Source organism: Diadema setosum, chromosome 5, assembly GCF_964275005.1.
Source record: "Diadema setosum chromosome 5, eeDiaSeto1, whole genome shotgun sequence".
Taxonomy (NCBI): Eukaryota; Metazoa; Echinodermata; class Echinoidea; order Diadematoida; family Diadematidae; genus Diadema; species Diadema setosum.
Window position 1 is genome coordinate 32,375,615 of NC_092689.1, and position 25,493 is coordinate 32,401,107.

The following is a 25,493-nucleotide window of genomic DNA, read 5'->3' on the forward strand; positions in this document are numbered from 1 at the left end:
CATGTTCAAATAAAATTAAAAGCGACTGCATACACTGTATGCGCCTTTATTGAAACACATCGTTTTGCTTATATCTATATAACATTGAGACTAACCTTCCGAGGATCATTATTCAATGCTACCGTACACATTGAACACATTACAATAATCATCACTATTGTAATGAACACGAGGAAAGGGTAGATGATTCAAGTTCGGAATAGTTTCCTACGGTTCATGACGTCACAAGCCTAGATTTTATTACGAGACAACATCAGGAATATGAAAGATTGATATCTGATGTGAAGTAAAGGCGTGTGTGTGTGTTTTTTTTTTCCTATCAACGTCCTCTGCATCATTGCAAAGAACACTTTCATCTTGTTTCTCACCCTCCGTGCATCTTTTCTCCCGTTTTGAAGGAGAAAGCCGGATATAACCACGTGTGCATCTGCGATCGTCGTTGGATGGGTGCGAGGTGTGAAAAACCCTACGACGCGTGCGTGGACTACGACAACCCGTGCGGCCAATACGGCCGATGCACCCCTCACGCCGGGCAGAGAACGTGGTCGTGCAACTGTATGGAGGGATGGGGTGGTATGACTGAATCGATTATGAACAGTTTGTCGATTTTTGCTATATTTTTGTCGTCTTTATTTTTTTTTTCTCAGTAAAACCGTTTATAAGAAAGGGGACTGTCGTGGGATCAAGGAGATGGAAAGAAAGATGATTTCATGATGTTTATTGCTCTTTTAGAGGGGATAATTATTAAAAATGCATCGATCCGTGACTGGAAGGCTCAACGATTTACCCCTTATGAACGACAGTGATACTCACCAACTATATCCTCTCTGCATTGCGTCTCAGTGTTGTGCGTCTTTTCTGCTAGACTTCCTGCACAGCCCGTGATTCCAATTATATATCTATATAATATATTTCCAAATACAATTAGCATCTAAACACAATCAAGAAAGATTCTCAAGTGTAGAACCATTCGTGACTAACATGAATCAAGTGTAATCTTTCATGTTCTTGTTTCCCCTTTCTCGTCTTCACCTTCCCATAATAATGATGATACTACAATAATATCGTTGTGCTTGTTCTTGTTGTATCAACCTTGTCATTCTTTTTGCTCCTGTTCGTTTTCTTCTTGGTGTTGTTCATTCATTTTTTTTAGTTTGTTTATTTGTTTGTCTTTCAAAGGAGTATAAGTATGTTTTTCTTCTTCTGTTTGTTTGTAGATGACCCGAAGCAGGAGGGGCGTGATTGCAACAGACGGGACCAGGTGTGTGACGATATAGTGTGCCTGAATGGCGGGGAGTGTCAGGAGTCGGACTCTGGGCAGACGGGCACGTGTATCTGCTCCGAAGAGTGGACCGGCGACAGGTGTGCCGACCGTAAGTATGAATTGAACGAAAAACGATCTACCCAAGTAGTCCGGCCCTTCACTCGTGTTGAATTACTGCTATTGGTTTTGGTTAATTGTGATCTCATCACTTAAAAAAGTGTTTTACCAGTGCTCTTTAAGAGTGCTCTGTTATCATAGGATATTTGCCCTAACATTGCAATGGTATAACCATCCAGAATCACACCCGAGCGAAGAAAGACGTTGTGGGTAAAACACCGTGTCGAAGAATGTAAGCCATGGGCCTGCTGGGCCTGCTTCGAGCTCAGGACTAGAGACGTGCTTAAAGCCCAGATCCTTATCCTGTATACTACTATGTAGTCACTCTGATAGTCTCGAATAAACAACTATCCGAGAATTCATTCAAGGAACGATAATACGCCGGCGGCGGACTGTGCCAGACAGGAAGAGAAAGAAGAAGAATGAGAAGAAGAAAAAGAAAAAGAAAAAGACGTAAAGTTCTCCAATATTAGAACTTTTTTTTGCTTTTGTTGTGTATATCATAATCATCATCATCGTCATCACTAATATCACAAAGCCAGTCTTCCTACACTTACGTACCCTCGTCTTATCAAAGTATTCATCCGTATCATGCTCATACTACTCTTGGGATGCAGCAGTATTATATTATTTACTTTCCACGTTGCCTTATAAAATGTCGGACGTGTTGATCTTTTGCCAGCCATGCCTACGTGGACCATGTGGCAACCCTGGGGAGCCTGCTCCGTGTCGTGTGGTTACGGTGGAAGGCGCGTGCGGAAGCGAGATTGCGATCACAAAGACGCCGTCTACTGCGGGCCTGGCTCCGACGAGGAACACACGGAGTGCAACGGACCGATATGCAAACTTGACGGTAACTCCGAGTCAACCACGATGTGTGCCGTAATGCAAAGGCAGCAGCAGACCCCATGTGTTCATCGAAATTTGTGAATGACAAATGGCAATGTTTGAATCTTGTGTGTCATTCAGGTCTCAACATTTTCTGGTGTGACTGTAAAGAAATTTATGCAATCATCTTAATTTCTTAGCATTTTTGACAACAAACCATCATCACTAATTAATCATTTTTATTTGAGGGGCTTCCAAAATATACTTCCAGTTAGTCAAGTCAGTTGAACTCTGGGAAACATCAGATCAGGATTGTGAATCAAGAACAATTAGAGTTGTTTATCATCGCAGATAATAATTCTTGATATAGACCTACTGCTCATACGTTGAAATCACGATTGTACATAGAAGCGAATGGCATTTTGTATTCACTATTTGAAGGAGAATAAAACTCAAACATTATCACGTGGATTTACTGAATTCAGCAACATCAGTGAACATTTTTGAAGAAAATCGGACAGTCCGTTCAAGGGTTCTGAATATTAAAAGTTTTGGTGCCGTAATCGCTGAACGAGAAGACTACGAAATTTTGTGCCGTTACGTATGGACAACGCCCTGAGGAATTAAACAAAATTCAACATATTGTTATTTTTCCAGCATAATGAAAAGCACTTGACTAACCTCTTTCAGAAAGCAGGGGGAAGACATTACTCTTAGCAGTATATCACTATCAGTAACAAGTCTAAGGAGTGTATACTTTTTGGGGTTTCTATTTTTTTTTTTTATTCGGCTGATTTTTGTAGAACTTTCACTGATGTATTCTATTCATTTTCTTGCATGTAACATGCGCATTCAATATTTCACCTTCATTCCCCCCTTAAACTTGATATTTTTGGAGTCTGCTGGGGGGAAACAGGAATGGGAGCTGTAATAATTTGGTGACTTTTTACTTCCTCCCAAGCGAAGACAGTGGAAACAATCCAAGGGTAGGTTTTTTTTTCGTATCATTTTTCACTTATGGGCCTGTGTTGCGTTTGCAAAGTTTGTTTCGGTGTCTTCCGAAGGGGAGTGGGGACCCTGGATAAAGGTCACAGACTGTTCGTACAACTGCGGGGGAGGACATTTCATCCAAGCCCGGAACTGCGTCTACGACACCGACGACCCGGAAGCGTTCGGTGACCCTTGCGAGGGTAAATTCATCATTTACGCTGACTGCAACATCATGTCCTGTCCCGCATCGGGTAATCATATATTTTTATTTTGCTATTGGTGGTGTCGTTGTCGTCATCGTTGATTGACCCGTTTCCTTTCCGCAAAACGATATCGAAATAGAAAGAGGAAAATGGTTGTTCTCGTCTTTTTCACTTGAAAGAGACGTACGAGATGGGTAATAAAGCTTTGCTGTAATATATTGCATTCGGTTTTATTATGTAGTGTAGTTTAAAGGTAGATTAGTGCTGCTGTTATTGGCGGTGGTGGTGCTGGATGTTCGAAAAAAAAAGGTTTCTTCCTCGTCTTTCATCTTTCTGTGTGTGTGTGTGTGTGTTCTTTTTTTTTTTTTTGTTCCTTCGTCTCCTTGTTCTTCCTCATCTTCCATCACCGCTTCTTCTACTTCGTCGTTTTTGCGTTTTTCTTCTTCCACCAAAGTATCCATCACCTTCATCGTCATCATTTTTTAAAATCATTTTTGTTCATTCTCTCATCGTCCCCTCTTTTCCTAACAATTCCTTCGACTGGCGTGTGACATCACAACCCTGCCTTTCTTGTCGCTATCCGATCCATTGCCATCACTTTCTGTCCTCGGTATAGAACAGCGATGGCTGCGAGTTGACGTCAACAGTCTGGCGAGGACCATCGTGAGTCAGACCGACAGCGCCGTGGGGGGTAAGTATGTATGACGTCACTCGCAGTTCCCACGAATCAATTTGGAATAAGTAATCACGGTTTACGTGAATTTGCACAATTACATAAAACGAACAATATTTGTGCCTCCATGCAATCACGGGAAATCGATGTGCCTTTCTCGATAATTTGGACATATTGCTGCGTCAGTATGAATCATAAAATACAAAATCATTACAAGCGTATGTACATGGAAGTAAGTAAGAATAGAACAACAATAACGGGAAATAAGAAATTACATAGTGAACATATAGATGTACTGAAATGTAGTTTTAAACGAATGTAACGGATAGAAGGGATTGTGCAGTTCTGGGTGAGGTGAGGATTTAGTTTTTAACATTTCGCGAGATATGCAGAAACCACTCTAAAAGATGTCAAAGAGCATGCAATTCTAAGGGGTATCAGAAGTTTATTTGATGAAAATCGGTTTCGAAATGGTCTATATAATATCCAAAGACAAGGTGAAACAAAGAGATCCTAATAAAAAGCGTGGCCTGTGGCCTTTTATTATTTTCACTTTTTTTGGATATCTCAGCCATTTGAAAACCAATTTCCATCAAATAAACGTTAAATCCTTCTTTAAATTACATGCTCTTTCATATTTCATAAAAGGTTTCTCGTTATCTCACTTAGGAATGTTATAAACCTGAACCCCCAGCTCAACCAGTACTGTACAGTAAAAATGTAACGGATAGCTTGAGGCAACTGATTCCACAAGCAATTTACAGTCGGATGATCTTAAAACACCTGGAGGATTATAAGCTATCAACAAACTAACATTATGGGGCATATCCATGTATGTAGTAAAAAAAAACAACAACAAACAAACAATGATGTACAATTACAATGCGAGATTCAACACGTAACCAATGCAGTGAAGGTACAACAGGGTATATGAATATTTCTTCTAGTAAGGGTAACAATACGGGCTACTAAATTTTGTATTTTCTTTTTAACCGTTAAAGTTAAGATTGTGGTAAAGCTGACACAGACTTGCATTACCATAAACTCAAGTCGAGACGATATGAGGGCATGGACTATTTTTTTCTGTGGCCGTTGAACGAGTGCACAAAGTGCCTAGTGCCTAAATTACGTAACTGGTATCATACAGACTTATAAGTCATTACCAACAACAGAAAGTCTCCACAACGCCATATTTGATCCAGGGAGGTGGGCTCAACTACCTGATTCATCTTTACCAAAAGTAGTTCTCCCATGAAACTGTGCTGAATGTAAAATGTGCATGAATTTCCACATTTCCTACGTCTCATATGAATTTACGTCACATTTTAATCAGCGGACGTGTGTACTCCGGTTGTATCAATTGATTAATTCGTATCTCTGCAGACTGGGGAGCGTGGAACTCGTGGTCGGATTGTTCCACTACGTGCGACGTCGGCTTTCGATCACGAAACCGTATATGTCTGAGTAGCATCGGTAATTGCGAGGGGAGTGCCGAGGAGGTGGAGGACTGCACGGACAAATTTTGCAATGAGGAGCAAGGTAAGATTGTCTAGCAGTTACCACCAATTCTCCGTTCATATCTACATATACCTATACGGTATCTTCTCGGAAAGGTTGTTGTTCATTTGGAGTCATCCCATGAACTAGACACCTACGAGTTATATAGCCCACGAGCTAGACACCAAGTAAAACAGATCCACGTGCTGGACACTAAATAGAATAGGCCCAAGACTTAGACACTAGGCAAATAAGGTCCATGAGCTCGACGCTAGACAAAAATGATCCACTAGCTCAACACTATGTAAATTAAGCCCACGATGTAATGGCAAGTTTGTTGAACTTTTTTGCTTTAGTCCAGCGGATATAGAAAAAATCATGCACTTAATGGTAAAAGCACCATACTTGGTACACATGTACATGATGCCAATCTCCCTTTGGCGGCCGTGGCGGCCCTTTTTTTCAAAATGGCCGCCATGTGATATAGCAATGCTATGTATTTTAGAAACTATAAGTCCGATTGTCGTGATTCTTGTACCAAAGTATAGGTTTTGAGGGTCAAGGATTTCAATGAAATAATTTTTGAGAGGATAAAACCATGGCAACCTACTCATTGGCGGCCATTTTGAAAAAATATGGCAACCATGCTAGATGTAACATATCCTTAAAAAGTATGGACAAAGGGTCATGACTCTGGTACCAACTTATATGTTTTGGGTCAAGGATTCCAATAAATTCAACTGTAAGTGAATATGAATCGTTTCATCCTACATTTTGGCGGCCATTTTATTAAATATGGCTGCCATACAACAGATAATGAATATTGTATATCTTCGAACTCAAAAGGTATATAATCACGATTCAAGTGTAAAAGTATAGTTTTGGGGTGAAGGTTTTCAATATAATGTTTTAGCAAAGTGAATAGGTTCATCACATCCTTTGTTTTGGCGGCCATTTAATAAATATGGCCTCCCTCAGTTATACAGCGTACGAGTGTTATGAAAGCGGGATGCCCATTGTGGATTGATTCTGGTGTAAACGTTTGTTTTAGGGGTCAACAATTACTTGTTCACTCATCTTTAGTATTCTAATGTGGAACATCTGGGCATAGTTAACTTTGTAAGTATTTTGGAAAATATGCTCAACTTCCTTTATAGGATTTCTGTGTGTACAGTGTATATGAAAAACATGATCTTCACAATTTCATGTCTGAAGTACATATTAATCAAGATTATACATTTTCTAAAAATATAGACTCTCGCTTTCTCTGGTCCCTGGACCATAGAATTAAAATCATAGTTTCCAACCAATATAGTACATCTGTTTTCTTTGGAAACATGACACTATTTAAAGTGTGAGAAAACTTCTAAAATTTCTTGGGTCACTTACATCAAATGTAAACACACTATATGTATGTCCAAATCCATGATTGACCAGGCTGTTCTTATACTTACAACTACACTGAATCTTATACATCAAACGATAAAGTAAATATAATAGGTATTATACAATACATCTTTATAGATTTACATCTAATTGTCATTTGCAGCGGAGTGGGTAAAGAATCGGCCTCATGAAAAGAAATCAGATCTTCTGCCAAAGTTTTGTATCCTATACCAACATCATTTCTTTTAGAAAAAGCTGGACATGATAGGTTTTTTGTGTCATCATCTTGACATATGATGCACTTGGTCCTATCTGTTTCTTTCCTGGTATCTGGTTTCTCGGTTGAAATGAGCTTTACTTTTGAAGCCATGTTATCCTACAAATTAACCCAATTACCAGTTACTTAAAAAGGTAACATTTTATGTAAATGTGCTTAACAGAGGTAAAGCAAAAAAAAAAAAAAAAAAAAAAAAACTGAATGTGTACATTTTTTCTAAAAATGTGATAAACATTTTCTTTAAATGGATTTGTGGTTGTGAATTTACCTTTTGATGTACAATTATTTGTAAAGAACAAGAACAAGGAAAAATCAAATTATCTGTTTCTGTGTGTAGTTCTACTCTGACATTACTTGTTATGGTTTATCTATGCATTAATTTTTATCAATGATTTTAGCCTCTTGAACTGAATTTCACCCTACCCTAACCCCAAAGAAATTATACAAATATATATTTGATGTATTTGCCATTCTCATGTGGAATAAGGATTAAGGTTTCATAATTAAAAAGCAACTTGTACAGGTAAATAGACAGTGGGCATTTCAACACAATTTTATAACGTAACAGCGCCCATCCAAAATATAAACTACAAGAAAAATTATGCCAATTTATGAATTTAAGGAAAACCTCAAAGAAATACACATTTTTGGGTTCATAATTATTGGAAGATAAAACTGCAGAATAAAATATTCAGTAAATCGATCTTACTTACCGGCACCAGTAGAAATACTGAAGGCGTTCTCTGAAGAGCACCTGCATCTATACAGTATATGCATTCACGTTCAACTCCGCTCATCAATGGATGATCAGGAACAATAATTGTTTTGGATTGTCAGAGCTCATTCGATTTCTTCATATGATTCCTTATAATTTTGTGTAACATTTTTGACAAGGTCATACCTATAAAATAATGAACAAGAACTGAAAACAAACTTTAGAAATCAGTAGATCTTATAAGACTGCAATAATCATGTCTTTGTGGCTGGAAACTATGACAGTACACTAATTGTACTCTCCTGTCTATGCATCCAAAATTGGGGGGGGGGGGGAGTCTTCTATTCCATCTTCCATTCTCACCATTTATTCTATCTTTGATATTCAACATAATTATCTTTAGTATTCCAGGTATGCAACAATAATTGTACTTATGTGATGTTCAATACCTACTTGAATAGTGAATGTGATAGAGGTATGGTCAATTAACAACAATCAATGAACAATAAAGAACTAAACGCCGCAACAACAAAGGAGGTTCATTTACCAATAATAGGTGAACGATTCTTGTCAATGGGACAATGCATATGGCAAGTGAGGGTGTATATAAATTATATATATATATATAATAATTATACACAGGGTGGTCCCTCAGAAAACGGAAACGAATATTTTTTTTTTCAAAACCAAAACGAAATTGTCCAATTTGGTTCAGTAATTTTCTTTCTGGACATGTTTTTGTTGATCATTAATTTCTTAATTTATTTTATCAAAGCTCAGCAACGGAGACTACCCAACAATTGAAGGTCAATTTTCGACAATAATCCTATGTAAGCATTCCACATTGTGATGTGCGGCCTCATTTCTTAGTTAGTCTCCAAAGGCAGTGGCTTTTGTTCGATGCTGAAACTTGTTGAAATGAGCTAAGAAATTTCCGCTCGACCCGTCTTTACAAAAACATCTGTAGAATGAAAACTACTCAACCAAATCGGATGATTTTGGTGTCATTCTTCTTCTAGATAAATTCTCTATAACTCTATGTCATTCATTTTGGTATCAAAGCAATGCAAATGTGCAAATATGTGCGAAAACTCGCGTTTCCGTTAATTCTAGGCCACACTGTATATAATGTGTGTGTGTGTGTGTTGTGTGTGCATACTCTATGTAGTGCGGCAGTCATATTTATCAAAATGGACATGAAAACGAAATGTGTTAGTTCTATTCATCAACAAATGCTTGTTTATATTCATAGACCCCAATTAGTTTCAAAAACGTACAGTATAGTATATATTGCGGTGGCCATGTTTTAAAATGGCAGCCAAAACATAAGATGTGATGGTTGTATACACGAAAAGATGTATCCATTTAAATAATTGAACCTCAAAAACATATTTTTGCACCAGAATCATGAAGATGCATCCATTGGTTTTAAAGATATAATGTAGAGCGGCAGCCATATTTGTTTGTTTTTTTTCAAAATGGCCGCTAATAAGTAGGTTGCCATGGTTTTATCCTCTAAAAAATCATTTTATTGGAATCCTTGGCCCTCAAAACCTATACTTTGATACAAGAATCACGACAATCGGACTTATAGTTTGCAAAATACACAGCATTGCTATATCACATGGCGGCCATTTTGAAAAATGACCCACGGCCGCCACTGGCAGAATCAGAGTGGTTTCCATATCAGAAATGACTTGTATTGGCATCGTCTACATGTGTACCAAGTATAGTGCTTTTACCATAATGTGCATGATTCACCCTATATGTGCTCTATATCCGCTAGACTACTAAGTAGTCTAGCGGATATAGAGCACTATAAGTCTCATAGTTTCTAGCTCGTGAACAGTATACCTGGTGGTCAAAGCCTACTTGATGTCGAGCTCGTGGGCCTCGTTCGCTAGTGCCTAGCTCGTGGGCATTATGAATCGTGAGCTGTGTAGCTCCTGGCTGTGTGACTCGAGGGAAATGTGACTCGTATAGGTTAGACACCTATTGGGGCAAATGAACAGATGCACATGTCACAGCTCGTGACATGTGCATCTATTCATTTGCCCCAATAGGTTAACCCATAGTCGAATGTAACTCTGTGGTTAAAGTCCACATTCGTCATGTGGTTTGAGTGAATGCAACAATATTACTAGAACACATGAGTAAAAGTTTGCGGAAAATTGGCCAGTCCGTTCAAAAGTTATGATTTTTTTAAAGTATCTGCCCAGTCACTGCTGGTTAAGAAGACTACTACAGTATACAGATGATGACTGGCGGGGGAGGGAACATACCGAATGTTCCACCCGAAGGGTTTGAAATGCTATTGAGGGAGGTTATAAGTCCCGAGACGAACCCAACAACAAAAGTCTTCATCTGTTATATTGTATGGGTTAGTCAAATACGTCAAAGTCAACCACCAGCACAACGCACTCGATCGCTCGCGCAGAGCCAAATTCACTGTGCGCGGGTCCTTCTGTCATTTGTTACGTGAAAATATCCCATGGGAGAACATCACAAAAATGTTCTCCCATGGGCGAACATAACCAATGTTCCTCCATCACGTGACTGTGTTTAGCCAATCATTAACCGGTATTTGACTAACCCATTTAATATTGTATGGTGTCACATGCGTACAACGATATAAGGAAAATAAACAGAGAATTTCATCAAACTTTATTTTTTTTGTGTACATTTCTTCGACTTGTTACTGACGTATGTTCAGGGTAATATCAGTCCCCCTGCCTTCTGAAAGAGAGAAGTTTAGTGTTCTTTTGTTATGTGAAAAAAAAATGGGAATACGTTGAATTTTCTTTCATCTTCCATTTCGATTTGTATTACTTTCCTGTAAGACTTACTATTGTAGAAGCGACAGTGCGTAAGATATGGATTATATCTTTAAGTATTGGTTCGAAGGGGGGGGGGGGGGGGTCTCTTGAGTTTTGCCTGTGAGGGCTTCAATCCAATTTGCCTGTATTTTTTTTTCTTTTAGTCGATATCGGTCATGCAAATGAATATGTTGATAACCAAGTTATATTACTTCAATTTTCCGCAGGTCTTCTTTCTTGGGGTGAATGGACCTACTGGACAAGGTGCAAGCCGGAGGTCAGGTTTTGTTACCGATATCGGGAATGTCCTTACGGCATCTCTGACCCAGGTGAGTAAGACCGGACTGAAACTTATATAGACTGAGAGAGATGTACATAAACTTGCCTATCTCCTATATCACAAACCTCTCCTTTAACATTCCAAGTCTTTACTGTACATCCAAACTTTCTCCTCTCCCCATTGTGGGAGTATGATTGGCTGGGATAGTGGTATAACTAAAAACAACAGCACCAGCACTAACAAAATAGCATATACAGAGTACAATATAAGCAATATCTATATACTACAGCATAAGCATGATTCAGACATCAACGGTAGTGCTTAAAAAGAAAAAGAAGAACAAATAAGTTTTATCTTAGTAATCGCAATAATACATTGAATTCCAGATTTAATTCTACTTAAACGTGTGATTATGGGGTATCAGTCTGACCTAGACGTTATCGATAATTAGAAAGAATTAATATTCAATTCATTACATTATGTTCTCTGTTATGAGCGTTAGCTGCGAAGTATGGATGATTGATTAGCACCTCCCCGATCAGACCAGACAGACATACACAAATATGTAATCCTCTGATTATCGTTTGCAACTTGTCAAGCACAATATTGTGTGTACGTGTGTGTGAACGTGTGTGGTTCTACATTAGTCACGAGTATGAATTAAAGTGACAATGTCATCTGCAGTGAAAGTGGCAATGTTCTCCTTCGCATGTCCTGTGATGTGACGTCACACCCGACAGATTTCCTTGAGGCCTGTCCCGGCAAGTCATCCCAATCTGTTCCCTGCGAGCAGGACGGCTGCGGGCAGCTTCAAGAAGAGAGTCGTCCAGTTGTCGTCCCCCGCGTCCAAGCCAACGTTCAGCAAGCGGCACCGGTCAGAGTGGTCGTCGCCACACCGCCACCGCCGCCAAAAGTGGCCACCGTACCCGCTCCAGGTAACGAAGGTTGGCAAAGTTATCCGGAAGTTGTTGATTATACCTCTAGCCTCTGGGAAATATTACAAATGCCCTTCAAATTGTTTTGCGTGGGCAGGGAGGCTGACAAGACTAGTGACGGGGAACTTTTGTTTTATTTCAGTTCATTGTCATTTATCGATCTCAGTGAGAAAGAGAGAGAGAGAGAGAGAAATGAAAAACACTTGAACACGGAGAATACTAGCTGGGAGAATTGTAAACCCATAAAATCTTGCATAAAAACGCAACCCTATATGCAGATCTCACATTTTCTTGCCTTGCTTTGGTAATTCGCATTAATTCCATGATATTTACTCCTGCGACAATAATATTGTTCCCTTGGAATATCCGCAAGGAAAGACAAACATAACCTTAACCCTGATAATAGTCGTAACATCAAACTAAACCTATCACCCTATCACAAGCCTAACCCTTCTTTTCTCCAAGTCCTTGAAGAAAAGAAGACTGAAACTATTGTCGGAGGAGCAAATATGTCATCATTTTGCATGGCTACCATCATGACCACACCCTAATATTTCAGCACACTGAGAGGTGCGAGTGAAAGCTCCGAAACATCAGTCTTTCAAGCACGGATACCAACAAGCATTCTTTGTTTTTTGGACTTTATCTCAACCCACTTTAATATGAGAGTGAAATGTATATTCATCGCCACCTTCTTTCAGACAAAGATGACAAATTTGTTTGTGTTTTTTGTTGTTATGACTTATTTTGTACACTGGAAAAAATATGTGAAAATAAACATCATTAGTGTTCTTGCAAAATGTTAAAAATTTTGTTGTGTTATTGTTATTGGTGCTTTTTAATTTGCTGTTTATGGGTTGGGTAATTGATTGCACGAGTTATCCGTCCTATGAGACATAAAACTTCTTGTCTCCTGTAGTCATGGCTACCGCTAGCTCCTCCAGATGATTGGTCATGCTGGTTATACGTCACAATATCAGTTCATGCTCGTTACAAGGATGGGTACGATATTCCACGCTAAAAAAAAAAAAGAAAAAAATGACTACGGGGGGGGGGGGGGCTAAAGCAGACGACTTTAAAGATATCATGACTTGTCCATAAGACCGTAGAATTTCAACCATTTTTGCTTTCCTGTTAACATTTCGTTTTTAACACGACAATCTCTTACAGTACAGCAACAACAACAGCCGGCGGCTCCACCTCCTCCACCACCACCGCAGGCAAACTTTCCCTACCAACAGCCGTATGGCAACAGGATGCGTTACCCCATGTACGACCAAGGTAGGTCACATCTTGATGTAAGAGGACAACATTTACCGGAACACTGACACCAAGCTGAAAGTTCATTCATTTCATTGACTGTGATAATATAGTGGCTGACAGAGGCAGACATTGGAGCTTGAAGGTGTAGATGATTTATAATCTGAAAGCTCTTAATTAGAAGATCCTGGATTCGAATCCTTCTCATGCGCGCATATCTTGTAGGACAAGAAGTATACACCCAGCACTGTCTACCTTGAGCCAGGTATATTACCGAAATGGAAGTTCTTCTATCATAATTTTATCACAGTTTTGCTCCCCCTTTTTTTTTGTATTCAGAAGGTTGAAAACCAAAGTTCAAACGAAAGTAAAGCAATTTTCTGTATTACAGTGTATCATGTGAAGGTGTTATGACGATGAAGTACTGTATTCTTTTGTCATGTGCAAAGGATATTACCTGAAAGGCGCAAGAGGGCGTGTATATACATAATGTTGTGAGGATTAAAACAAAAAGAGGAAGAATGGGGTAAGAAGGATATTTTGGGGCGTTTGATATATCCAAAAGCCACTTGAATTTGCCAAGGTAGTTAAAAGGGCTTTCACAACGAGCAGATGTTGAGAAATAAGTCATCCTTGTAATAAAAATACGTCTTTCTGCGGCATGAAAAGGGCTCTTCTCAGAGTGTATATAATTTTGATGACAATTAATCATGATTGAGGTAAACAACAAGGTAAACAGTGGTTAATACGCCACGTGTACAATGGGATAAGAATTCTGTACCCCAGACAGTGCAAACAAAGGTTGTTATTGTTTTTTATGGGATTCTTGGCGTCGAGAGTAGTGACTACCCCCTCAATAAAAGGAAAATGTTCTAGCACTAAAAAACGCTGTTGCAAATGATAGATATACTGCCCCTTATTGACGTGAATAACGACCGATTATTCAGTGTTTCGGGTATTAGCGATGGTAGAAAAAAAAACAAACAAACTCGTGTGCATACGTCCTCGGGTATGCCCAATTAATAGCACGAGCTTGGGACATGGCGGGGGGGGGGTGTTAAAATCCCTTTTGCCTGTTATTGTAAGTTATGATTCTTACGAACAGCCGTCTCCTATTACAAAAAATAAACAAACAAACAAACAAACAAAAACACTGAGGTGGCGTTCGCGATAGAAACAGAGTAGCTTTCGATGCAATTCTCTCATACTCGTTACTAATGAGTCATCAATGTTCCCTTTTATAGCTACGTTGTTGTTGTTTCCGTCATGCTTCTTTCTAGCGGCTTTTAGAAGAAATTCGACTGCGTGCGTGAGAAGAGAAAATTGATAACTAAGGATGTCATGATTTACGAGGACAGTTGCTGTGAATATGAGAAAAACGGGCTTCCTAAAATGCAAGATCTTTCTTTCTAAATCAGTAACATTCACACATCTATCATTTTGCATTCTCCAATGGTGTCACCGTACCTAGTTGCTTACTTACGTGTTTTTCTCTGCAATTGTCAAATAAATCCATCCTTTCCTTTCCTAACATTTTTTTTTTTCACACAGAAATATCGAAATTTATTGTGTGTGTTTGTTTTTTTTTTTCCATTTTAGATAATCGTTCACAACCGACTGTTGATGGTTACGGCCTTTGCCGAAAATGTTATTTCCGTAAGTGTCTTGTGCAGTGTGGGTTATAAACTTTGAGTCAAATTTCTTTCCAAGCTCACCAATCTACATCAATTTTACGTACACATCATCTCTTCCAGTTGTACAACCACTTCAGACTTCAAATCAGCGAGCTGGAGTTGGTGGAGAGACGAGTGTCTTTGGGATCGGCACAGTGGGCGCCCTGGCACTGATGGCATTTCTCGGCAATAAGTAAGTCGTTAATGTTAAAGCTTATTATCTTTCATATCATGTGACACAAATTAATAACGGGACGGTGCTGTACGTCACAAGCTCGACACCCACGAGCCATACAGACCGCGAGTTGTACAGCCAACGAACATGTCGAGCTAGACACTATTAAAGTGAACAAGGCCCACGAGCTATACGGTCCACGAGCTCAACACTAGGCTCATATGGCTGAACTCGACGTTAAGCAGTTGTCGGGCAAAAAAGACCCATGAGACCGACATAACATCACGGGGCTTAATGTACGTAGTGTCTGTCTCGTAGGTCTTTTTTGTCCAGTGTCGGTCTCGTGAGCCTTATTTGCCTAGTGTCGAGCTCGTTGACTGTATGGCTCGGGATGAGCTGTGTGACTTATGGACCTTTTTTTTGCACTGTCGAATTCGTCGACTGTGTATGACTTGTTGGTGTCGAACTCGTAAGAATGCTGCATATTTGGCAACCGTTTTCATTATTTCATCTGAAGTGCTTTTTCTGTGATGATGCGATACATTTCCGTCAACCCTTGTGGTGCCCTAGAGACCAGATTTACGATGCCATCTACACATCCTTGATCGTCCATGTAGAAATAACAAAAGTCTCAGATTCAAGCTTTTAGTTTTTTGTTCACCTCCATAGTACCCCCCTCCCCTTTGGCCCCCAACACTTTATTATCATTATAATTATTATCATTATTATTATTATTATTGTTATTATTATTATTATTATTATTATTATTATTATTATTATTATTATTATTATTATTATTATTATTATTATTATTATTGCTATTATCAAGCTGACGTCATTATCAGACGTGAATTGGAAATTGGTTCTTGTATGTCCTTTTCAAGATTGATTCAAAAGTGCAAGAAGAAGAGGAAAAGAGCGAAGGAGAGAAAGAAAGGAGCACTCCGAGCCTAGTAGGGATCCACCGAGGGAAGTATCGTGTCTTCCACAGGGGAGCTGTCGTGAAGTCAGGGCGTATTAAAAGAGTGTCCTCTCAAGACGAACAAGATACCAACTTACGTCACATCCGGGACTTCACTGCAAACGGGTTGATCAACCCTTCCACCCCTCCCCCACCCCCACCTCCCTCATCTCCTTCACCCCCTGACTGAATGAGAAATTATATATATATATATATATATATATATATATATATATATAGTATTATTATGTATGTATGTATATATATATACATTGCGAATTCACGTATTGGCTCCAATATACGAAGAATAAAGAAATAAACTAGTAATGCATTATTTCGCCAATAAAGAATGAGTTTATTGTACTCAATTTTCGGTGGCCTCCACCTTCTGCAGGAGAAGAAGAAGAGACACTTCAGGAGACTCCCCGTCGAGACTCCTGAAGAAGGTGGAGGCCACCGAAAATTTGAGTACAATAAACTCATTCTTTATTGGCGAAATAACGCATTACTAGTTTATTTCTTTATTATATATATATATATATATATGTATATATATATATATATATATATATATATATATATATATATATATATATATATATATATTATATGTATGTACATATATATATATATATGTATATATATATATATATATAGTATATATGTATACATGTATATATATATATATATATATATATATATATATATATATATATATATATATATATATTAAATTTACATATAGATTTAGATATATATTTCAATTTATGAGCCGTACTGTGAACCGAGACCCAGTTATTATCTGCTGTGTTGATAGATGCGCTCTTTCGCTTCTACGTTCACAGTTGAACTGAACCATAGTCTTCTTCTCTCGCCTAGCAACAGGAGTGGAGTGATAAAATACATCGATTCCGCATAGACTGTCACGGGAAGTGAATCTACTCGTAATTATACCGCTCTATGTGTATATGATGATAATATGCAGCATGAGGCCAATTTAATTTCACACTCAAGGTGGTGCTGTTTCCCAGTTTCACTGCGCTGTCTGAGGATAGCTAGGTTCCACCTTAATGAGGAGAGACAAATGTATTGCATGCAACCAGTAGTTATGATTTATGAGGACAGTTAATGTGTGAGTGAGGGTGTGCTTCCTGAAAAACTCGAGAACTTTCAGTCGATTTTTACAAAGTTTTTTACACACCTTTTTCATGCTGACTGCCCTAGAATATCATCCACTCATGTTTTTTCCAATTAGAAAGTGTATTAACATCTTTATCTTGTCTTATCCATCGCAGCTCTCGACAAGCTGCAAATAATTCTTCCAGATTTGTTTTACCGTGCTTTGAAATGGTCGCACAAATTTTGCTCGGTTGGAAGAAAGAACTCTGTGTATTAACAAGTCGTAATGGTGTCTACATGATAGAAAGACATTGTGGCATGCAAATAATGTTAATGTAATACATATGTAAATATACATTGTACAGAAAAAATTCCATGCATTGTCATGGCAACAAAACCCTATATAAAATCACATTTGATTATCTTTATTTTTTCTTTATCTTATTAATGTATGTATGTATGCCTATATATTCGGATGTTAATGCGTAGTTTTCGTTCATAGACTATGTTCGTTTAACAATACATATTCATTTATGTTTTGAAGCGTGCATACCAGTTAATCATCTGGTCCTATTAGTTCCATAGTGGTGTCCTTATGATTTAACTGAATAAGGGAATTTCGCTCAACCAAATCATGCACAGAAGCTTGTACCCTTCCCCCTCCCCATAATACATTGTATAAGCATTTCCATCAGACATTTATACTCAGTAGACGATTGTCGTGAACAACATTTAATCCTGTTGTGAGATGCTCACATAAATATGTGACGTGACATCACAGGATTTCAGCAATCTGGGAACGCGAGTGCTGCCTGTTCTTGCCAAAAGCACTGGATAGAGTTGGTTATCAATCCAGGACACTGTATTTCGAAATTCACAAACAGTATCTCATTTCATAGATAAACCTAATTTATCTGTTTAAATGCGTTTATTCCTGTTTCTGTCCTGATTTGGAATGGAAAGTAATTAATCTGTTTTGATTCAGAGCTGTGATATAATGCATTATATCTTATTGTGTAGAGCTTTTGCCCTTTTAGCCAGAGAATCCGTGGCCATTGACAAACTGCCTCCACGCCCAATCATAATGAACTGACTTTGCCCCAGTGTTTAGCGTGTCTAGTGGGCGTGGCATTGCCGAGCCATGCATTTCTTTATTATTATATATTATCACACATATTTAATCTGTTTTGCGTGTGCTTTGGCAAACCTACATTGACGTATATGAGATTAAGCTAAATTCTGTGTTCTATCCAGGTTTCATCAAATTTTAAGTTTTGCTTTGTTTCCTTTTTTAGTCTGTACTTTTCTACAATGTCTACCAGCAGCATTTAATCATTTCGTCAAAACAGCTAAGTTATTTCAGATGCTAATAATGTTAATGATGGTGATAATGACGATGGTATTGTATGATTACAATTTTGTGTTGGCGCAAACAGTTAGCAGTCCATATGATGGTATTGTATGATTAAAATTTTATGTTTTTGGCGCAAACAACTAGCAGTCCTTGTAAAATATTGTCTGAAATTATAATCACCACACTATGTTATGCTACTTCTACTACTACGGCCACAATCGTCACTATCCCTAGTATACAACAATTATGCTTGAGTGAGGTATGCCTGAGGTGTGCCTAGAGTAGGAAATGTTGATGAGGTGATTCGGGTGAGCGATGGAGGGGTAATGTTCTCTATAGTTATGGAATATGTACAGACATTATGTACATTTTGTACAGCTTTTGTATGTGTGTATAGGCTTTTTGTTGACCCTTTATCAATACAGTAATTGATTCCATTATTTAATAATTACTGCGGGGATGAGTATTCATGAATGCAATTACTGTGTATTATTTTTGTAGTGTATAATAATTACATATTTGGCACAATGACATTCCCAAGATTTAATTTGTAATATTTTGTAATATGTTTGAAATGTCACGCAGCTAGCAAAAAATAACTGAATGTTAAATTGTAATCAAGAATGGATTATGGAATCGAAATAACATATTGTTTGAAACAAAGTAAGAACGACAACTATACGTTTATACTGCTACTTCTGACATAACTAAAATATGAAATCATCGTTATAACACAGTTTATTGTAATAAGTGGTTCTGTGGTTCATTATCACAAAGAGTTGCATGCAGTTCTGGATTCGAGTCGCACCTCGTGCATTCATCCCTTGACGAGATATTTTTTCACGATGTCCCTGCCGACCCAGGAGTAAGGAGGTACCTCCTTGGTATAACTAGATGCCTTGGTTAATGCAATGGGTCTTGGGCTACCAAAGTTTCTATAGTTTTATACGTGAAAAAAGAGCAGATTATGTGAGTGTGTACGTGTGGGGGATGTATGTGTGTGTGTGTGTGTGTGTGTGTGTGTGTGTGCGTGCGCGAGCGCGGGCTCGGGGAGGGGGGACTAGGGATGAGAACTTGTGAGGGGAAGCTTGCTACGCCATACGACTGTACTGAGTGCAAACCAAACCAAGACTGAGAATAAACAACGTTAAGTGCTGTTGGAAATGAAGATGTCTTAGTCATAGCCGCCACTCATCTCACACTGGTTTCAACATCCGTCATCGCAGCTAGGCGGTCAATAGGCGAGAGCAAACGAGCAATTTCCTTGGCCCGCCAAGGCGTGTGCCTTTTGCAGCGGTGACGAATCAGCGACTCAGTAACGGCGGGAAATCAGCACCCCGCGAACATTACAATCATTATTCTTTACAACGTGAGCTATGCATTGTAAAGACCAAACTAGATTTGATGCTGGTATGTATACGGCATTTTGTTTCACACATGGAATTGGGAATATTTTATGCGCCCAAAAATGTGAACACAAGTATGCATCAAACACAGCATCATTATTTCCATAATGTTAAATCATATTATTTAGATGTTTGTTTTAAACAGAGAGACTTTTTCTTTTCTCCATATTTTTTTTTTTAAATCTGTGTATTTGGATCCAAATAAGAAACACAAAGGTGATGCATTAGACCCAATATATCACTAATTCCCTTGATTATTAATTTGGTCAAGACTTCTCACTTACTCAGTGTTCTCATGCACACATGCACAATTTGAGACATTATCCCAATTCATACACATCGTGATAGGAGTGTTTCCCTGCTCCTGTATGGAGAAGACACAGATTCTGTTGCTGTGATCTAAAAGTGCAATTGTACGTATTTTTTTTTTTTTTTTAGTTGGCTCTAAAGACAGATTAAATCATACGAACAGAATGGCGAGAGGTTTCTTTAGAATCGGAACCAAGAATAAGAAAGTTTTGAAACTTCATAAAGTTTCCCATGTTTTCACAAATCAATGATATTACTCGTAGATACACCACCTCATCAAATTTGCCGAGATAACGAGGCTATCACGTCGCAAGTCTTCCAATGAATGGTGCACAAATCGTCATTAAATTTCCTTCTTTTTTTATCTGGATTCAACAAGACAAAAGTGTATCCTTCACATCAAACCAGTGTGCACATTGTAATAACCTAGCTACGATGTCTTAAAGAGAAAAGATATTGAAATGTGTAAATCATCGTCCAAAGATATGATTGTCAGATTACTTCTTTGTGTTACCATGTAGAGAGAGTCGCCTCTTACATTCACGCGATTTCAAAGACGGTGTGCAAATTTGAAGATCCAGCGATGTCTTATCTTAGTGTCCAATTTTGATGAATTTTCCATCAATTTTTCTATCTGATTTATCTTTATTTATCGATGACAGCTTAAGCATAACGTATGAGATTGTACCGGGAATGCACTTGTTGCAACAAAATCAGCAGGCAGCAGGCAGGCAGCGGAAGGTTGCGATACGGTGGTGGTAAGATGATCCACGGATTGCTTACATGCCACGGAGTGTCTTCGTGTCTGTCGTCCAGATAGATTTCAGCGGAAACATACGTAAGTCATTGGTCCCATTTTCTAGAGCAGTATCAGTCCTTTTTCTTTTAACGCGAAATTAGGTTATCAGAGGCCAAAATCATGAGCTGCAATCCTCTTCAATGATAAGTGGATGCCAGTAGACCTAATTTGGCTCTGAAGGTATCCTGTCTTGTCTAATAACATCGTATCGTGTAATAGCACTAAATTGTTTCAAGTATGATTTTCGATTTCGTACTGCTCATTTTATGTACTGTCATAATTTGTTCTTCGCTAGGGCGCTTCGTGCGTCTTTGGGAAGCCATTTGACTGTCAATACGCACGACGGCAACCATTACCTAATTTTATAAATACCAGACTATTCGTTACCTAAACACAGCCGAGTTGACGGAAAAGCAGGACAGTCACAGTGGTATAGAATCCGAAAGAAAACCCATGCTAAATTATGTCGCTAAATATATTTCGTTAAAAATTTACTCTATTTTGATTGGAGGGGGGGGGGGAGGGAGGGGGCTACTTTTTTTGTGTGTATATGATTATGCTCTTCTCCTCCGTGGCGTATGAAATTGGATATAAATATCCTGTGGGGAGCTTGAAACTGAGAAGTGATTCGAAGATGTGATGCAATGTACAACATGCATTCAGACCGTTACGACAAACACCACTTTATTCCAGTTGGGATGAGTGGAGACGAACTATTTTGCAGCCATGCTGATGAGCGCAGATTATGTTTTTGTCTGTCGAAAGTGAAAGAAAAATCAATGAAATGGATGGATATTAGATGCGCAAGACAATTATGTGATTTGCGTGAATCCTTTTGAAGACTATTTTTAAGAGCGAAATTATTTTCATACTATCCTGTGTATCATTTTGACAAAAATCCTTCAAGCGTCTCACGTGATTAAATCAAATTATGACAATCTCATTTGCTCTCAGTAACAAAGCTATTTTCAGTTGTTTGTGTTCATAGAGTTCTGTTTTATGATCATTTGCATCTCTCGCTCACTGTTATGGAATAAAAGATAAAATATAGAATTACAGCACCTCCTCGTCATCCTCCGAGCCGGTAAGTCATGAAACATGACAGTGATTAAGTGGACGCATATGCAATGAGTCACAATCTATTTTTCCCCGTATGTGGAGGCGGTGGACACGTTCGGACAGCTTGAACTTGAGTGTGAACTGTGCAGCGTCTTGATAGCCCCAATCGCCATTTCCTCAGTATGTCACAACAAATGCGTGTTAAGTTTAGAGTGGAGATGGGGTCCCCTTTCACATTCCATCAATAAGAGTGCCATAATCCGAAGGAACAACTTTAATTTTGAGACGTCTTCAGCCAAACGCTCATTTTACACTAGCCGCCATGATAAGGCGGAATTGTTGTTACTGCAAAAGTAGTTAAATTCAGAGTTTAAGACGATTTCAGAACAGATGCGGGCCAAAGAGATGTTTGACCCGTCTCTAATGCGTGTCATGCCGCCGAAACCTCCTTTTAGAAGTGTTACCAGAGAGTCTTTTCGCTGCAGGTTTAGCAGGCATGAATTGCAAACCGCACTCAAAGGTCTAATGCTTAACTATCGCCGAAGAACAAGAATTTGTGGTCTGGAAGTATCTTTTCCGCGTATCAAAGTAGACTCTTTGCTCACGGGAAAACTGCGAAAGGACACCTTTGGATAATCCATAAAAAATGACTGGAAATACAAAAATGATTCTCATTTTTCACTGCTGAAACCATTCCTTGAGGTTTAAGGCTGTATTCCGACAACGGCTGATATAATGCATCGAAGATTTTTCCCAGACAGATTTGCAATCTCCTACATGAAAAAAAAAGTGAACAAAACGAGCACAAAACAGAAAGAGGTAACCAGTTCTACCTCAAATTGTCAGGGTGTTTGAATCAACAGCCAAAATTCATTATGTAATATGTATTTGTTTATCGATTTACTTATTCAGTTTTTATCTGTCTTTTTTTGTTCTGGAAGCTTCTCACCCGCGAGATTACTTATTGATCTGATTCATTTACTTCATGTGACTCTCAATAAAAGCATCATATCCACCTACGACTAGGGGCTATATACTTACATACGACATTTGACACCATAAATGTCTAATCGAGACATTCTTAGCATGATCCTGGAGGGTAATCCTAACACGACCATAGTTTCATAATGTTAATGTGAATGGGTCTATATGATGGGGTCAACGTGGCCCAAGTGCGAGCGGAGGTTTATCGCACGGTTCGCCGAGAGCTGAGTAAGAAGGTCTGGCGAGTGGCGATAATCACTTAACGGTTCTACTGTCTACGGCGACAAATTGGATTAGGCAAACGGTTCAAGTTGATCATCAGTGACACTTCGTGTCGCTTCAACATACTTCGAGCATAAGATCATTCACAAACACAATTTGCTCACTAAAAATAAGTGAGTTTGCCCCCCCCCCCCCCATCTTCTTGCTGAAAGATTGCATCTGATCCGTGGGTGCCATATATCGTAACGATTGACGAACATTGGTTGACAAGACGTGGTGACGATTACGCGCGTATGGTTGCGCAGACAGAACAATGATTAATAGTGCCAACGTGATCATATGATAGGAGCTATACTTTGTGTTCTTACATTAGGATTCATCAGTTTACGAGAGAAAGCAAAGTTGATAATGGAAGCATCATGGTTAATTTACAGCTCTCAACAATCCCAAAAGATATTTAAAAACACAGCATTTTATAGTGAACATCTGCATGGAATTCCAAACTTTATTCGTTCTAATAAAAAGGATAATGATAATGCTGTTATAATTGAGTAGACCCTATGCTGGATTTTGGAAAATGTAAAACTACGTACTAAAGTGAGAAGTATATAGTATTAAATGTCTATGCAGAAAACCTTTTCAGTCAACATTTGAATATTTCCATCCGCTTCTACATCATTATTGCATATCAAGTTGATGCCCTTAAAGACGGAGTTTTGCATCACCATCCATGATTAAAATTCAAGATTTAAAATCACCCTGATTAAAGAGTTTCTCATATGATGAATTTCCTAGTAAACTCTTATAAACATAGACGCAGCGTGAAAGTAACACACCCGATAAGCATGTTCTTTGAAACAAGGCATACATAAACTTTTAAATGTGAATGTTGTCGTTCCTTATTGCCAGGTACATGTATCTTGTTTTTATTCTGTTTGTGAAACGTGTTGTTCAAATGGTTTTAATCGTTCTATCACTGTCTATTGTGTGTGCGTATGTGTTTTGTCTGTCTTCCAAAGGCTACGTGGTTTTAATGCCACCACTTTGTGCATTTCAAATAAGTTTCACTTGTAGGTCCCAGTTGTTGTATTTTGGAGTTTGAAAAAAAAAATAGCAAACGGGAAAAGGGGAATTTTTGGAAGGCATTACAAAACGCCGATATATTGAGTACTGCATACAAGGTGGTGGTGATGACGACGACGACGACGACGACGACGATGATGATGATGATGATGACAAGTCATTCATCGTCTATATAGAGATGAGAGATGCAAATGTGATTTATGATCAAATTTTTCCCCTTTTAGTATATTATGAATTATAATGAAAATACAAGATGGTAGCACTCGGAAACATTGCGGGCAAGCTGTCTGTACGTGCTGCAGAAATCTTTCTCTTGCACTCGGTGATCAGTCGCGGAAACGATTAGGCTCGGAAAGGATAATCCAGCGTCTTCAAGAATTCATCAGTTTTTTATGACTGCTCATCTGCGATATCTGCAAATGTCATGTTTTCGTGCGGCTCTCGACCCGCCCATCGAAGGAGTTCGACTGCTCCCGTCTGGAGTCTGCAAGTTCATCTCGCCGGTACATGGTGTCGAGTTACCGAAAGTCGTCCTGGGGAAAAAAAAATCCCTCGGTAGTTCGGGGTTTCATCAATCCACGAGTGATATGGGGCTCAACGACGTAATGCCTCGTAATACCGTTCAAGTGAATAATAATCAACCACCTTGACAGCTGTAGGGTCAAAATCTTTACTCCAAACCGACTCCACCTATCACTGCCTATCTCATTTTCTCTTACTCTGTCTTTTATACAAGTTATACGACTGAAAAAGTTGAGACAATCTTATATCTGTCATGACATTAAGATCTAATTTATCATGAGGATAATACTAATATAAGCACAATACGTTGTTACATCATCACGTTGATATATCTATCGATACATGTATAATCAGGTAATGAAAAAGACGTTTTTTATGCGAATGAATGAGCTAACTTTTTTGTAGATTTATGAATATTGTAAATCTTTCCAGGTGATGATTTGCATAAGCAGTGATTACACACACTTTTTCTGGTTTCAGTACTTTAAGGTGATTATTGTCTGTGATGATGATTTACAAATTTGATAAGTAAAAAGAAATGATGAGTTAAAAACCACTCGGGTGTTGTTTTGACTATCTCAAGTGA

The 25,493-nt window shown here is 38.5% G+C and overlaps 1 protein-coding gene across 1 annotated transcript; it reads left to right on the forward strand.

The window, feature by feature from the left end:
* The first annotated feature begins 1,291 nt into the window (after positions 1–1,291).
* Positions 1,292–16,239, forward strand: LOC140229306 (adhesion G protein-coupled receptor B3-like). Its single transcript, XM_072309580.1, has 10 exons — positions 1,292–1,373; positions 2,064–2,234; positions 3,274–3,450; positions 4,019–4,093; positions 5,459–5,614; positions 10,994–11,095; positions 11,787–11,981; positions 13,152–13,262; positions 14,996–15,107; positions 15,974–16,239. The coding sequence occupies exons 2-10, from the start codon at positions 2,066–2,068 to the stop codon at positions 16,041–16,043; spliced, it is 1,167 nt and encodes a 388-aa protein (XP_072165681.1). The 5' UTR covers positions 1,292–1,373; positions 2,064–2,065; the 3' UTR covers positions 16,044–16,239.
* Positions 16,240–25,493: the final 9,254 nt, after the last annotated feature.